General features: G+C 31.4%; 1 protein-coding gene across 27 annotated transcripts in view; it reads right to left on the bottom strand.

The window, feature by feature from the left end:
• SYCP2 (synaptonemal complex protein 2) overlaps positions 1-15,451 on the bottom strand; it is a 70,222-nt gene that overhangs the window by 51,661 nt on the left and 3,110 nt on the right. For 20 of the 27 annotated variants that reach the window (XR_011996833.1, XR_011996832.1, XR_011996834.1 and 17 more), the window contains exons 2-11: positions 8,932-8,993; positions 7,634-7,777; positions 6,744-6,872; positions 5,600-5,704; positions 5,265-5,289; positions 3,048-3,133; positions 2,327-2,412; positions 2,023-2,057; positions 1,040-1,182; positions 904-956 (exon numbers count right to left, since the gene is read on the bottom strand). Coding sequence is in view for 11 of the 27 variants with exons in the window: in XM_072735460.1 (XP_072591561.1) it covers positions 904-956; positions 1,040-1,182; positions 2,023-2,057; positions 2,327-2,412; positions 3,048-3,133; positions 5,265-5,289; positions 5,600-5,704; positions 6,744-6,872; positions 7,634-7,777; positions 8,932-8,955 (830 nt within the window). In the remaining 16 variants the exon portion in view is untranslated. Of the gene's footprint in view, positions 1-903; positions 957-1,039; positions 1,183-2,022; positions 2,058-2,326; positions 2,413-3,047; positions 3,206-5,264; positions 5,290-5,599; positions 5,705-6,743; positions 6,873-7,633; positions 7,778-8,931; positions 8,994-9,269; positions 9,321-15,451 lie in introns of those variants that run through there. The other 7 variants (XM_072735463.1, XM_072735473.1, XM_072735476.1 and 4 more) reach the window with 5 other exon arrangements.

Raw genomic sequence — 15,451 nt, 5'->3', positions numbered from 1 at the left:
CTATAGGATTTACATAGGAAAAGAAGAGAAGTGAATAATACAGCTAATAAAAATGACCGAATTTGCCAAACACTTTCTTGGTCAGATACCATAATAAGCACTTAATAATATAATCATCTCACTTAGTTTCTACAATAAACATATAAGGTAGCTGTATTTTTATTTTACAGCTAAGGAAACTAAGGCAAGTAAGTTTAATAATTTGCCCAACATCAGAATAGGAAGAGGGAAACCTATGATTCAAATCCAAAAAACACGAGTCCCTGCATTCAACCCTTACCTTGTCTTCTATTTCCTTAGTAAATAAAGTAAATGTGAACTCATTCATCCAATAAAGTTGTCCTGAGCATCTATAACACAGTGTCGGGCACTGAACTGCAAATACTGCTCTTCTATTACTATCAAAAGTGATAATTACCTTTCATTCATGCCCATTCCTGAGATTAAATAACCTCAGAAAGAGGTCAGCCTTACAGTGTATTAATTATATATATATAAAAAAGAAAACTTGTTTGCTATATATTTTTCTACCAGTATGTGGATAAAGAAGGTAGCTCAAGTAATATATGTATCAAAATTTTATTATTCCTTAAAGATGAAATTTATGATAATGTATAGGCAATTCTAAAATATAATAAACCAAATTTAGACAGTTATTAATATTAAATAAAAATGCATGTTTCCTCTAAAAACTATGAAGTAAAAAATAAGACCAGTGCAATTCTTTCAGCCTACCACTGCAGTAACTTCTTACATGGTGTTATAATAAGGTATTGTTTTAAATGCCCCTGTGCATTTTTATATCCCAAGAGACCAAATAAATTTTAAAGGTTCAACACTGTGTGCTCCCTCTTGAGCTCTAGTTCTTTATCAGTAAATGGCTGAATATTGTATTAAGCTTACCTTCTCTTGTCTCCAAGCATGCCATTTACAAGGTTGAGAAATACCCTGCAATCCTAATTTAAAAAAAAAAAGAGAGACTTTTAAAAAGTATAGTAATAAAAAAAACTTGTTAATTTGTTATTTTTATTCTACTTACTGTTTCAAATTCAGAGTCTTTAATTCCTTTAAATGCATTAGCAATAAAATCCATTGAAAACCAGTGACATGCCAGTTCCTGTCTTTGTTTTTCTGTAGTCATTCTACATAGTGCTTCTACGATACCTACTTGTAAGTCGTAATCTTAAAAAAAAAAAAAATTAATGTATTACTGGAAATTATGAAAAATAAGTTTATAAGTCATTGTTTATACGGAATGAGAACAAGCAAGAGAAAGAAGAAAAATATTAGTGTTTTTCACTCATCTTTTGCCATTTTGTTCAAATGGATTAGACAGATCTCCTCAGCACAGAATGAATATGGACAAATAACAAGTTTACCAACAGAAGAAAGGAGTAAAAATTAAAAGAAAAAAAGAATATTTGAAAGTAACTTCTATGTAATCAAAGACTCTGACATTCCATTATTAGAGTTGTGAACTACAAAATAACTCAGATGATAGTCTATAAATCACAGGCCTTTTACTTTTGTATTCTGGTTATCTTTATTCCAAAGTACTTTAATCAGTAGTTTGTTCTATATGTATATCACTACATCAAACTTTTCTCATATGAAATTTAGAAAAGATTATTTGAATTCTTTTAATAAACACATTGTTTAAAAACAAATTTCTAAGTCCCCAAAATATTAAACCTACAATTTCATAAAACACTATTTGAGGAATTTCTTAGGAAAAGTAATTCAAATATGTTAGAAAATTAAGTTTTTATTCATAAATCTACCATTAGGCACAAGTTATATTTGACAACTCCTTTCATCATGCTTAATTATTTTTGTCCCACAGTTATAGATCACTTAATTACCTATTAGTAATTAAAAACTGCTTGCTTGTACATAGTTTATAATTCCCTCACATAATCTCACTACATTACAATGTTAATATTATTTTTACTAAAGAGATTATATTCTGTTAATAAATTTGGAATAATTTAAAATATGAATATTTTGAAAAAATATACTTACCTCCAGCATCTAAAATCCTTTCTCCCATACTACTCCTGTAAATCAAAATAATAGATTACATACCAAACTAGTACCAATTAAATAGAAAACCCAGGTATTTAGGGGGAAAACTTCACTAAAATTAACAATTGGCTGGTATCACAGATTTTTGCAAAAAATATAGTTATAAATTATATTAGAAATCTACAACAGTTTATCAGTTTTATTCATTAATGCAACTCATGGTTATTTTACAGTCTTATAAAATATCCTCTAAATTCTTGACCTGAACCACTAATTAAAGGAACATAGTACAAATTATTACATGAGAATTAACATTTCTTGGTTAGAGAGTATTTTCCTGGCATCTTGAGGCATTTTGTCAAGCATAGCATTCATTTTTTTTAGAGTCTAGAAAAGAAAAAAAAAAGATAATCCATTAACTTTATATATTCAGTAAAACGAAGTATTTAGAGGAATACTCTATGTACACAAACTTAGAAGCCTATTTTTTTTCTTAAGCACAACAATTTTATGCAGTGAATAAAGGGTGGAGGAAAGAATATAAAGTATAAAATAGTGAATACAAAAAAACATGAAACAAAGGAGATAAAAATAAAATATACTATAATTCCAGTTATACTCTTTGCAATAAGACATATGTTTATTATTACTCCAAGAACTAAAGAACCAAAAACTATAACCTGATTAACATTTGTTCTATGGTTATATACATGCACATACATCCATATACAAATACAGGTTATGTTTACCATTTAAATACTGAGGACTCTTAATATCTGGATGGTATAGTTTATTTTCATATGGGCTATATGCATATATAAACACAGATGGCTATGGCTTTTCAATAAATATTTGGGTAATATATTTATTCATCACATCAGGCAATGAAGACAGCAGAAATATACTACATAGTTAATTTAGTACCAAGAGAAAATAATTATTCAATTTGATGAATTGCTCCTAAATTTGCTTCATTCTCTCATTTTTAGGTTTTTTTAAAAAAATCTAACAAATGACTTTACCTCCTGCTGAATACAAATATTCACTCTTGAGTCCGTAACTAGGACACAGATTCGAGGCACGAAACTTTCCATTACTTGCCTTCTACCTGAATGAAAGTGTTAAATAATTAATAAATGTGTATTTTAAATGGTAATCTTTTCTCATATGAGTTAATGAAAGAATGTACTAGTTCACAAAAGGCCCACTAGACTGTTTTGGGCAGCAGAAAACATGGAATGCAGTTCTTGTTCTTTCACTAACTAGCTATGTTGGCTTTGAAAAAGTGCCGTTCAAGAGATCTGACTCATCTTAACTCTGGCAAAGGTGTAACTTCAGAATAAGCTTCTCCTTTCAGGCACCTAAGGCAGTAAGACTTTTTTCGGATGAAATATAGTTCAAAATGGAAATTTCTATTGTGACATTCTTATGAAAACTGGCCTCATTAATTTAGTCATATATCGAAAGTTCCATAGCAGATGTAAACACTCAAAAGATCTTTGTAAGATCTAAATACCTTGAGCTTTTCCTAAAAGTTAACCCTCTTCTCAAAGGACAAGGCTTTATCAATACTAAATATATTCAGAAAAATTTGCTGCATGTTTTTCATAATGCAAATTTAAAAAATAATTTTAAATAATGGTAATACCATAACAAAATATACAACTTTCCAAAGTGACTAGACTGAAGGTAAAAAAAAGAAAAAAGAAAAAAAACTACTCAATTAGGTAAAAAGATATAATGATTTACTTAAGAAAAAAAAAACCACTTGGATTATTTCATATTTACTGACACTTCAGGACTGTTTTCTTCCCTAAAATCTTAAGAATTTAGACTAGATGATATGTCAATTGGAAAGCAATCAATGAAAAGGTAGCACTAACTACTACTGAGGTGAACAGCAATTGAGCTTTTAAAACTTTTTGGCTCTGAAGACTAATTTTTCCTTTATTTATAAACAATTCACCAGCCTCAATGACTTCTTCAACCAACAGAAATAAAATAATTTGGACTGCTTGCTTGGCACAAAACAGTGGCCATTCATTCACAAGTGAGAATGAGTTGTTATGTGCTCTACATAAGGAAAATTCTGTCCCATTAGATCAAAAGTTGGCGAATTATGGCCCACAAACCAAATCCCCCCACCGCCCGTGTTGTATGGCTGTATTATTCAACAGCAAGTACTCTATGGAAATAATTTAATCCCTGAACCAGCACTATCAAAGTGAATTTCATTCTACTCTCATAAACTTAGCCAATATCAGGTACCACTGGATGACTTCAGTAATTAGCATGCACTGCAGAGTTGTTGTTTCTTAATGAACTCAACCCAAAATTACAGAGCAAAATCATGCTTCTATGACAAACTCACACTTGCTAAAGTCATTTCAATGAAACGAAGGTTATCTGAATCACAAATAATGCTAACTGTTCTATACATTTCCCAGGCTGTCAAAAATTAAAACAAGGACAGACATCTCCACTCCCACACAAAGGTACAGGAGTACATTTTTTGTAAGCTCCAATTACAGGTCCAGCAGCATTTCTGGACACTGATGAAGTACACAGGAAATTCCCATATTTCAAAATCCGTTTAAATGTTCAGCTGAGGTTCCACCTAACCTTCAGTTGAAAGTGACTCATCTGGAATGCAATGATATTCTAAAAGGCAAGTATTAAGTATCTGATAAAATTCTATAAATGCTTTCCAAATGATGAACATGCCCAATTAAAAATCGTGCTCATGAATTGGTATGAGTATTTGGCATCATCTGCATGAAAAGACATTTTCTAATGCAATTTACATAAAATATCATTAAGATAAGCATAAAAATGAACATTTGCAATCAATTCTGATAAGAGCAAACACTAACTCTGAGCCTTAATTAAGTGAAATGTCATCCCGTCAAAACAGTGCTATTCTCATTAGTTGACCTATATTACAAAAACACTGTACTCCATTACTGTAGTATCTTGAATTGTATCAATAAGATATCTGTGGAAATCTGTTTTCTTTCTTGTTATATAAGTACCTTTATACTATCCTCAGTTTTTTTGCTTGGCTCTAATATAAAGTTTAAAATATTTACTATCTGGCCCTTTACAGTAAAAGGTGGTTGACCCCTAAATTAAATAGTTAGATTCCTAATATTAAGAGAATACTCTGAGGATTGCAAAATTATACTAAAACTCTAACAGCAAATTATTATTATTTATTAAAAATAAAATGCTTATTATACCTTCATCACTGATGTCATGTATGACCTGAAAAAAATGAATATTTAATTTATAATTTATCTTGTATTATAAAAACCATTATATTGTATTGATACAGTAGCAAATATTAAAATAATATTAAAGTAACAGATCATATTTGAACTCACCATGTAATTACGTAACTTTTATTAACTATTTAATTATATGAATCAGGTTAAGTGCTTTATACAATCTGAATAGACTAATCCAATCAAGTCACTAACCAATCTGTTAGTGACTTTTAGGCTCGAGACACAAGAACACAAACTTTTTAAATAAACACATGCTTGTAAGATTGGTTAATCAATGTGATTTTTACCATCAAAAGATCAAATAAGTCTTCTATCACATTTATAATGGCCTCATCTTTTGAATTTCCTCGACGGAGAATAATATCCTTGGATTTCTCAAACCATGCAACCATGTAAAAAAAAGAAACATATATATTAGTTACTTTGAATTCAATTTTAATAACTTTAGAATGTACTTATCTCACATAAACAGTAAACTTAGGAATAAAGAAACATCAAAAATTAAAATATCAGTCCCCAAATTTATTTCTCAACTGTTTGAACCATTTATTAGAAAACATCAAAAATTAAAATATCAGTATTATATGAAAATAAGTTTATGTTTTTAAACTTCTCTGTTGTTTCTATTTTGGAAACTCACTATATTTTCCCATTGTTTAGATGGAAATGGATGAACTAATCCTAATTCTAGGCAGGAGATCTTTTTTTTTTTTTAAGATTTTATTTATTTATTCATGAGAGACACAGAGAGAGAGGCAGAGACACAGCCAGAGGGAGAAGCAGGCTCCATGCAGGGAGCCTGATGTGGAACTTGATCCCAAGTCTCAAGATCAGGCCCTGGGCTGAAGGCGGCACTAAACCGCTGAGCCACCTGGGCTCCCTTAGGCAGTAGATCTTTATTTCCCCCTTCAAATTCCTAGTCCAGGCACATTCATTAATAGATGAAAATATATTACCATCCTAAATTAGATTATTCTGGCATTACTACTATTTGAAAAGTTTTGGTATTATTATACTTTAATTAATTCAGATATTTGAGCATGTACTACATCCCAGATACTGCTCTCAGCACTAGGTATACAGAGATGAACAAAACAAATAAAAATCAGTATCCCACATTCTAGCATGGGAAATAGATAATAAACATCAAAAGAAAAAGGAAGTGAGACAGTAAACAGATAAGAGAAAATAAAGCAAGTAAAGGCTTCAGGGATCCTTATGGCCTTAAATTCATATGATGATTAAGGAGCCTATGTATAGAGTGTCTTTTTGATCTCTATCTTTGTAACATACAGCTCAAGTTACAAAAATACTTATCTAAAGTTTTATGTAAAGTCCCCAAATTTATTTCTCAACTGTTTGAACCATTTATTAGAAAACACACCTTGAATCATTTTTCCCTCATGTAAATATTACAAATCCCATACTTATCTTTTGGATCAGTCCTTGTTTTATCATAGTTAAAAGTCCAGCTTGCCCCAATATAGTGATATTTTTGCCACATCTTCCAAAAGAAACCAAAATGGTTGAAACTATTTGGATATCCTTTTTATTAAGCTCCTAAACAAAAAAGATACACTTAAACATGTTAATACAAAATAGTGTAGTACTGGTACTGTGCTAGAAGCTATAATCCTCACAAATCCTGAAAGCTGCTATTATCATTTCCATATTGCAAAGTACAGAAGTGTGGTTGAGAGAAGCAAGGACTAAAGCCACCCAGCCTGTGAATGACAAACCTAATACGAATAGGCAGATTTGTATAAATTCAAGAACCTTTGGACTACAGTTCAATGAGTCAGTTACCTTCCATTCTAAAAAGTTCTAGGTGTTTAACTAATGGAAATAAGAAATTTTTACTCAATCTTTTAGATTCATAACTGTCAGATACTGGGGGAGACTGTCAATCACTTTTTCTCCTGTATAAAAATGCTTTACATATGATAAATATCAAGTTCAGGGTTTTAGATCATTTTTGTTTGTTTAATTTTTGAAAGCTTCAGTCACTGTCCCCATAGCATGAAGAATATGCTGATAGTTTTTTTTTGTTTTTAAGAGTTGTTCAAACTTCAAACAGGTAAACTATTTTTCCTCAGTTTAGGTAACAGTAACGGTAATGTTATGGAAACATAGCTTTTAGTATATTTTATTTAGAAAACAGTAGTTTATTATTGGGACTCCTCAGATTTTTTTTTTAAAATGAGCACTTATTTATATAATATTTTAATCAAGTTTACCATTTCTTCCAATAGAGTATTTTTTCCTAGAAAGGGAACTATTCAATAATTTTAACAATCATTCAACAAAAAGCAGTTATTTACCCTGCATATAAGGCCATCCAATTTGTGTAAAAACTGCTTGCTGCATTTAATCTTCACATCTTCACAAATATCAATTTGTAAAAGTGTTTTCAAAGGTTTGAAATCATTTTTTCTTAAAGCATCATCAATGCATTTTTCGAACTGCTAGAGAAATACAGTTAATGGCACAGAGATGGAATCAAAACCAAAATGAGTCACTGTATGCAGTCTAGTAATTCAAGAATTGTTTTTGCATGAAAATTCTCAGAAGAGCTTATATCAATTTACTTATTTAAAAAAAGCTGTCAACTATTAAATTCGGAGTAACACAGAGATCAAGCTTTTTTGGTAACACCAAGATTCTACGAAAAATATATATACACACACATATAGTCTACTAATTTTCCACTTTGTATCTTTTATTGTAAGTCATCATCACGTCAAGCTCCAAAAAGAAACTTATTAATGAAAGATGAAAAATAAACTTTATAAACTTTATAGTAACTAATACTAACACCATGGATAAAACCCTAACACACCTATCAATTTCTTTTTAAGATTTTATTTATTTATTCATGATAGACACAGAGAGAGAGAGAGAGAGAGAGAGAGGGAGAGAGAGAGAGGTGGGGTGGGGGGCAGAGACACAGGCAGAGGGAGAAGCAGGCTCCATGCAGGGAGCCCAACGCCCCGGGGCCAAAGGCAGGCACCGAACAACTGAGCCACCCACCTATCGATTTCTTAATGAGATTTAAATAGTTTTTTAAAAATGCATAAAGACAGATAAAATCACTTTTGGAAATCATATCAATATAATTTAAGAATTACATATATAATTTTTATGATATACATTTATAGCCTTTATAAAATACACCATTCTTACCAGTGAAGTATAACATCACTAATAAGGAATTTTTATACTATAATCCGATCACCAGATTTGGTGGTAAATTGCATACACATTAAATAGATATATTAAAACTTTTTATATTTAAATGTTTTTATCAAAATGCAATCTTAAATTTAAAACCCTGACATAAAAATATCCAAGCATAAATTATACATGAATCACTGCATAATTTTTTAATGTAAATTTCATATGTAAATAATCAGCATCTTTCATACTTCATAAATAACAGATTGTGAAAACAATCAATAAAAAAATGAAAACATAATGTTTTAACTTATTCTACTCTTGACATTTCATAAAAATAAGTAAGCTTCATCTTTCCTAAAAATATAGCACTTAACACTCATAAATAAACAGAAGTGATTTTAGGAATTAAAATACTTCCATTCTTTGGTCTAGGACTACATACCTGGAGATCTGGTCTTATAGGCATTTTGATTTAATATTACAACAGTAAGACAAAAGAAGCACCTGTAAAACAAAACATGCTTTTAGTATCTTACAATCTATTCTATGTTTACAGTCAAAATCTTAATACACATAAATAAGCACTGGTGCTTAAACCAAAGGCAATAAATAATTCCAAGTTCCTCATTGTTAATGAAATTACACAAGTGAATCTGGTCAAGGAAGTTTCTGGAGGAAGGCCTGAAGATCATTTATTCAAGACTTCTCTTTTTATAGATTAAATAAATGTTGAAGGTCTTGCCAAAAGGTCACAATACTAGTTAGTGAAAAAATACAAACCTGGACCTCTCTCATTAGGTATAGGGATTCCTGCTGTATTTGTTCCAACTTTGGGGAAAGAAAAATAATCTTGAATTAGTGTATAAATGAAATTCAGGCTAGTAACATAATATTTAGGAAGGGGAGAATATGCAAATATATTGCCAAAGACCAGGCTATATGAGAATAAGAGGAAAAGAAAACCTAAGCACATTGTCCCTTCCAAGAGGAATGGAAAAAAGGAATCAACAGGATTGATTAGCACCACCTGCCATTTTTTTTTTTTAAAGATCTTATTTATTTATATGAGGGAGCAAAAAAAGACAGAAAGAGAGAGTGAGAATGAGCAGGAGGAAGGGCAGAGGGACAGGGGAAAGCAGAATATCCACTGAGCAGGGACATGCTGGCTTGATGCCAGGACCCTGAGATGAGGACCTGAGGCAAAGGCAAATGTTTAACCAACTGAGCCACCCAGGCACCCCAGCATCACCCACTATCTTGACAAAAAGCATCTAACATTTTCAAATGTGATTTGGTCATTAACTCTATAAAGGAAAAGAAATATCATCTTTTCTAGACAATGTAACTGGGATAATTTAAAAATAATCTATATGATGAAGAGCTTTATAATAGAAACACTGGAAACCCAACATAGAACGGCAATTAATTAATCCAAGATGAATATAGAACTATGTTTTAATGAGAACAAGTAGTGTTAGTCACAGTCTACTTTCTTGCAGATGTGCTAGTAGAGATATTTAAGGGCCAATAAGGGCATACATATCAGGCAGACAAAAGGCAGGAGTAAAAAAAATCTCTTGTATTTTCAGATCAACTCTAGGGAGAAAAATATCTGATTCCCCAGAGAAACATTTGTCTAAGGAACCAAGTCTATGGGCTCGCTTTGGCAGCGCATATACTAAAATTGGAACCAAGTCTAAAGGTGTTTTTACAGCATTGTCTTGAGTGGAAAAAGTACCCAGATAGGAGTTGGGAATGGGAGGGAAGGTGAAAAATGAATAAAATGTGATATATGATAATCAAATTTATAAACATAACAGATGAACCATAATTTTAGATATTCACAGTCAATTTTAGTTAAATTAAAAATATGTTGCCAAATAATACAAACTATGTAATGGCATTTATGTTAAAAATTGTCTTATTTATGATTATATGTCTAGGTATAAGTATATACATATTTGCATGTGTGTGTGTGGTTGGGGGGAGAGAATGAGAGGGACACTATTGGAGAGTTTATCAGCTCACTGGGGAGGAAGAGTAGTGACTTGCACAGAACTGTAACTTGTTATTTGTGAAAGGCAAGCTTTATTTTTAATTTATGCTTACATGCCTTTTTAAAAGTATAGTAAATTCTTGCCAAAATACAGGTAAGTGGGATACAAAACATGAGATCAGTAAAATGTAGATTGGACTACTGTTGAGGGGAAATGAAAATGACCAAAGCCAGCCTCCATAGTTAAGCAGTTGGAAAGCCCAGCTGCTCCATCCAAACTTATTCAGGGCCTACATGTGATTATGCCCCATCTGGTTGTGCTTGTCTGCTCTGGCCTATATACTAGAGGGGCAATTCTAGGTCCATGCTAGTTGGGAATTCCAATATACTGATAATGATTCCAAGATTTCTAAATAGCTGGTAGTCATTTTGTCATTTTGCCTGACTCAGAAAACTCTGACCCAGAAAATGCAGGGACCCACTCTTTGGTTCCCCAATTCCAATTAAGGGGTTAACTTATTTTCTACTTGCTTCACTCTTTTTTTTTTTTTTTTTTAATTCTTCCCAAGCAATCACAGAAGATAGAAATTTAGGTTGCTTCTGTTTGAGAATGGGTAGCAGCTGAATAATAGTCAAGCCAAGACCTTTCCCAAAATAAATGGAGACATCCACAAATTTAGAGTCCACTGAATCCCAAAGAAGACAAATTTTAAAAAGTACATCTACAAACACTTTGAGGTTATTTCTTTATAATAAAGAGAAAACCTTAAGTCACAAGAGCAAAAACAAAAGCATGCAAAAGAATAATCGATACCCTGTTCTTATAATAAATTAAGCTATCAGATACAAAGGTAGCTTCAAACTTCCCTGTACTTGGAAACTAAAATATGTTCTTTTGGACAGTCCACAAGATATAAAAAGATAGAAATTACTAAATATTTAACTGAATATGCATACATACAGAAATCTGTAAATGCAACCAAAACAATACTTAAAATGCAATTCCTAGACTTGGATAAATCTATTAAAACATGAGGAAGAGCAGAGGTAGCCCAAAGTAACAGGGTCACAGGACCTCTAGATGGCAAAGTTATTAAACAAATACTTTAAAGTAATGATAAGTATGTGTACTTAAAGATTACTTAAAAAGAGAACGTTGGCAGAAAACTAGAAACTAGAGTGGGGAGTAAGGAAGGCCACAGAAAATTTGAAAATGAATCACATTATTCGAGAAACAAAAATAATAAAAAACAAAATTATTAAAAATAAAATGGAAAAGATACATACATAAAATGAAAATTTCAGAATAGAAGCTATACCAGAAAAAAACTATCCAGAAAGAAACAAAGATACACAGAAGAGGGAGACAAGAATATAGAACAGCACAGAGGAGCAGAGGAGAAGTTATAAAGCCCTATGTATCTATAACTGAAGTCCTTGGAGAGAGTGAATGGGGCAGAAAGAATTCCTAAGAAATGATGATAGAGGATTTCCCGAAACCAATAAAACATGTCAACCTGTGGATTCAAAAAGCCGTATATGAAGCCCAGATAAAGAAAAAGAAAACTATCCCCAGGTGGATCACAGAGACTGCTGACAATCGAAGACAAAAACATTAAAAGCTGCCAGAGAGTAAAAGAGGGTTACTTTTAAGTAGCATCAATAAGCTGATACCTGACCAACGGGAACTATGAGAGCAGAAGACATAGAATAGCATCTTTGTAAAGTGCCTCAAGACTGGACTTAACCTACGTGTAGACCAGATGGACCTAACAGACATATACAGAACATTCCACTCAATATCAGCAGAATCTACATGCTTCTCAAGCACACATGGAACATTATCCAAGGTAAATCATATGTTAGGCCACAAAACAAGTCTTAATTAAAAAAAAACTGGTATCAAGCATCTTTTCTGACCACAGGATATGAAACTAAAAATCAATTATAAGAAGAAAACCGAAAACTCTACAATTATGTGGTGATTAAACACGCTTCTAAACAACCGGCAAATCAAATAAAAAAATACCTTGAGACAAATGATATGGAAAAGCAACATACCAAAAAATTATGGAATACAGTAAAAGCAGTTTTAAAAGATAAAGTTATAGTGAAAAATGCTTACAGTAAAAGAAAAAAGATCTTAAATAAACAACCTAACTTTACACCTCAAGGAACTGGAAAAAGAATAAAAAAACGAAGCCCAAAATTAGTGGAAGGAAGGAAATAACAAAGCTCAGAGTGGAAATAAATGACTCAGAGACAAAAATACAATAGATCAACAAAAATAAGAACTGGATTTTTAAAAAGATAAATAGACAAATCTTTAGCTAGAGTTAGCAAGAAAAAAAAGAGGACTCAAAATCATAAATGAGAGAAACATTAGAATTAATATTACAGAAATATAAAGGATTGTAAAAGACAATGAATAATTTACATGTCAATAAATTGGACAACCTAGAAGAAATGAAACCTAGAAGAAACATAAAAGCTAGAGAAATATAAGGCTGAATCATGAAAAAATAGAAAATATGAACATATAAGTCACTAGTATGGAGACTGTATCAGTAATCAAAAACCTCCCAACAAAGGAAAGTCCAGGACCAGATGGCTTCACTGATGAATTCCACCAAACATTTAGAGAAGAACTAAAACCAATCCTTCTCAACCTCTTCCCAAAAATAGAAGGAATACTTCCAATCTCACTTCATAAGTTAACATCATCCTGATACCAAAGCCAGACAAAGACACTAAAATTACAAAATGTAAAAACAAACAAAAGAATTACAAAGTGCTGAAAGAAAAACTACAAACTAAATCTATAGCCAGCAAAAATATTATTCAAAAATAAAGGGAAGAGGTTTAGAGGAAACATACCTCAACATAATAAAGACCATATATGAAAAATGCACAGCTAACATCATACTCAATGGTGAAAAACTGAGAGCTTTTCCCCTAAGATCAGGAGCAAGACAAGGATGCCCATTCTCACTACTTTTATTCAACACAGTACTGGAAATCCTAGCCACAGCAATCAGAAAAGAAAAAGAAATAAAAGGCATCCAACTTGATAAGGAAGAAATAAAACTCATTTTTTTTTTTTGCAAATGAGAGGATACTATACTAGAACACCTTAAAGACTCCACTAGAAAACTACCAGAACTGATAAATGAATTTAGTAAGGTCATAGATTTTAAGATATACTACAGAGCTGTAGTAATCAAAACTGTATGGTACTGGCACAAAAAGAGACACATAGGTCCACAGAACAGAAAGCCCAAAAATAAATTCAGAATTAATGATATGGTTAACTAATGTATAACAAAGCAGACAAGAATATACAATGGGGAAAAAAGGCAGTCTCTTCAACAGATGGTGCTGGGAAAACTGGACAGCTACATACAAGACAATGAAACTGGACTACTTTCTTACACTCTACACAAAAATAAATTCAAAATGGATTAAAGACCTAAATGTAAAATCGGAAACCATAAAAATCCTAAAAAAGAGCACAGGCAGTAATTTCTCGGACATCAGCCACAGCAACATCTTTCTATATAGGTCTCCTAAGGCACAAAAAAACAAAATAAAAAGTAAACTATTGGGACTACATTAAAATAAAAATCTTACACAGCAAACAACCAAAAAAAAAAAAAAAAAAAAAAAACCAAAGGCAACCTACTGAATGGGGGAAGATATTTATAAATGATATATCTGATAAAGGATTAGTATCCAAAATACACAAAGAGCTTATACAACACCAAAAAAAAATCCAATTTAAAAATGAGCAAAAAGTGTAGTAAACAGACATTTCTCCAAAGAAGACATACAGATGGCCAATAGACACATGAAATGATACTCAACTCATCATCAGGGAAATACAAATCAAAACCACAAGGAGATATTACCTCACAGCTGTTAAAATGGTGAAAATCAACAACACAAGAAACAAGTGTTGGTGAGGATCTGGAGATAAAGGAAGTTTGTACACTGTGGTGGGAATGCCAACTTGTGCAGCTACTCTGTACAGAGGTTTCTCAAAAAAGTAAAAATAGAACCACCATTTGATCCTGTAATTATATTGCTGGGTATTTATTTACTCAAAGAATACAAAAACACAAATTTGAAAAGATATACCCACCCCTATGTTTACTGCAGCATTATTTACAGTAGCCAAATTATGGAAACAGCTCAAGTGTCCATCAACAGATGGACACAGAAGATGTGGTGTATGTATATATAAATGTATATAATATAAATAAATGTATATACATTTATATGTATATTATATATTATTATTCTTTTTTATGGCTGACTATATAGTGCGTATGTGTATGTGTGTGTGTATATATATATATATATATGAATATTAGCCATAAAATGCATTCTTGCCATTTGCAACAACATGGAGGGATCTAGAGTATAATGCTAAGCAAAATAATTCAGCCAGAGAAAGACAAATACCATATGATTTCAATCATATGTGGAATTTAAGAAATAAACAAAGAAAAAAATCAAACAAAAAACAGACAAATATAGAGAACTGTTGGTTACCAGAGGGAAGGAGAGTGGGGGAGATAGGTGAGGTGAAATGGATTAAGGTTACACTTAATGTGATAAGCACTGAGTAATTTATAGAACTACTGAATCCCTATATTATATATCTAAAACTAATATAATTCTGTACATTAATTATACTAAAATTTAAATATTAAAATAAAGTAAAAAGGGAAAGAATAATCCCATTTAATATTAAAATATATTACAAAGTCACAATTACTACAGTGTTAAAAACAGGAAATAAATGGACTGATAAAACAGAAGAGAATCCAAATGCATACCCAAATATATATTGTAAGTTCATGTATACATAGAATTTTATAAATCAGAGGGAAAAAGGTAAACTAGTTGATAAACAGTATTAGGAAAATTGACTCAGTATATGAAAAAAATTAGACTTCTATTT

Source organism: Vulpes vulpes, chromosome 14 (genome assembly GCF_048418805.1).
Source record: "Vulpes vulpes isolate BD-2025 chromosome 14, VulVul3, whole genome shotgun sequence".
Classification (NCBI taxonomy): domain Eukaryota; kingdom Metazoa; phylum Chordata; class Mammalia; order Carnivora; family Canidae; genus Vulpes; species Vulpes vulpes.
This window is presented reverse-complemented; position numbering and strand designations above follow the sequence as displayed.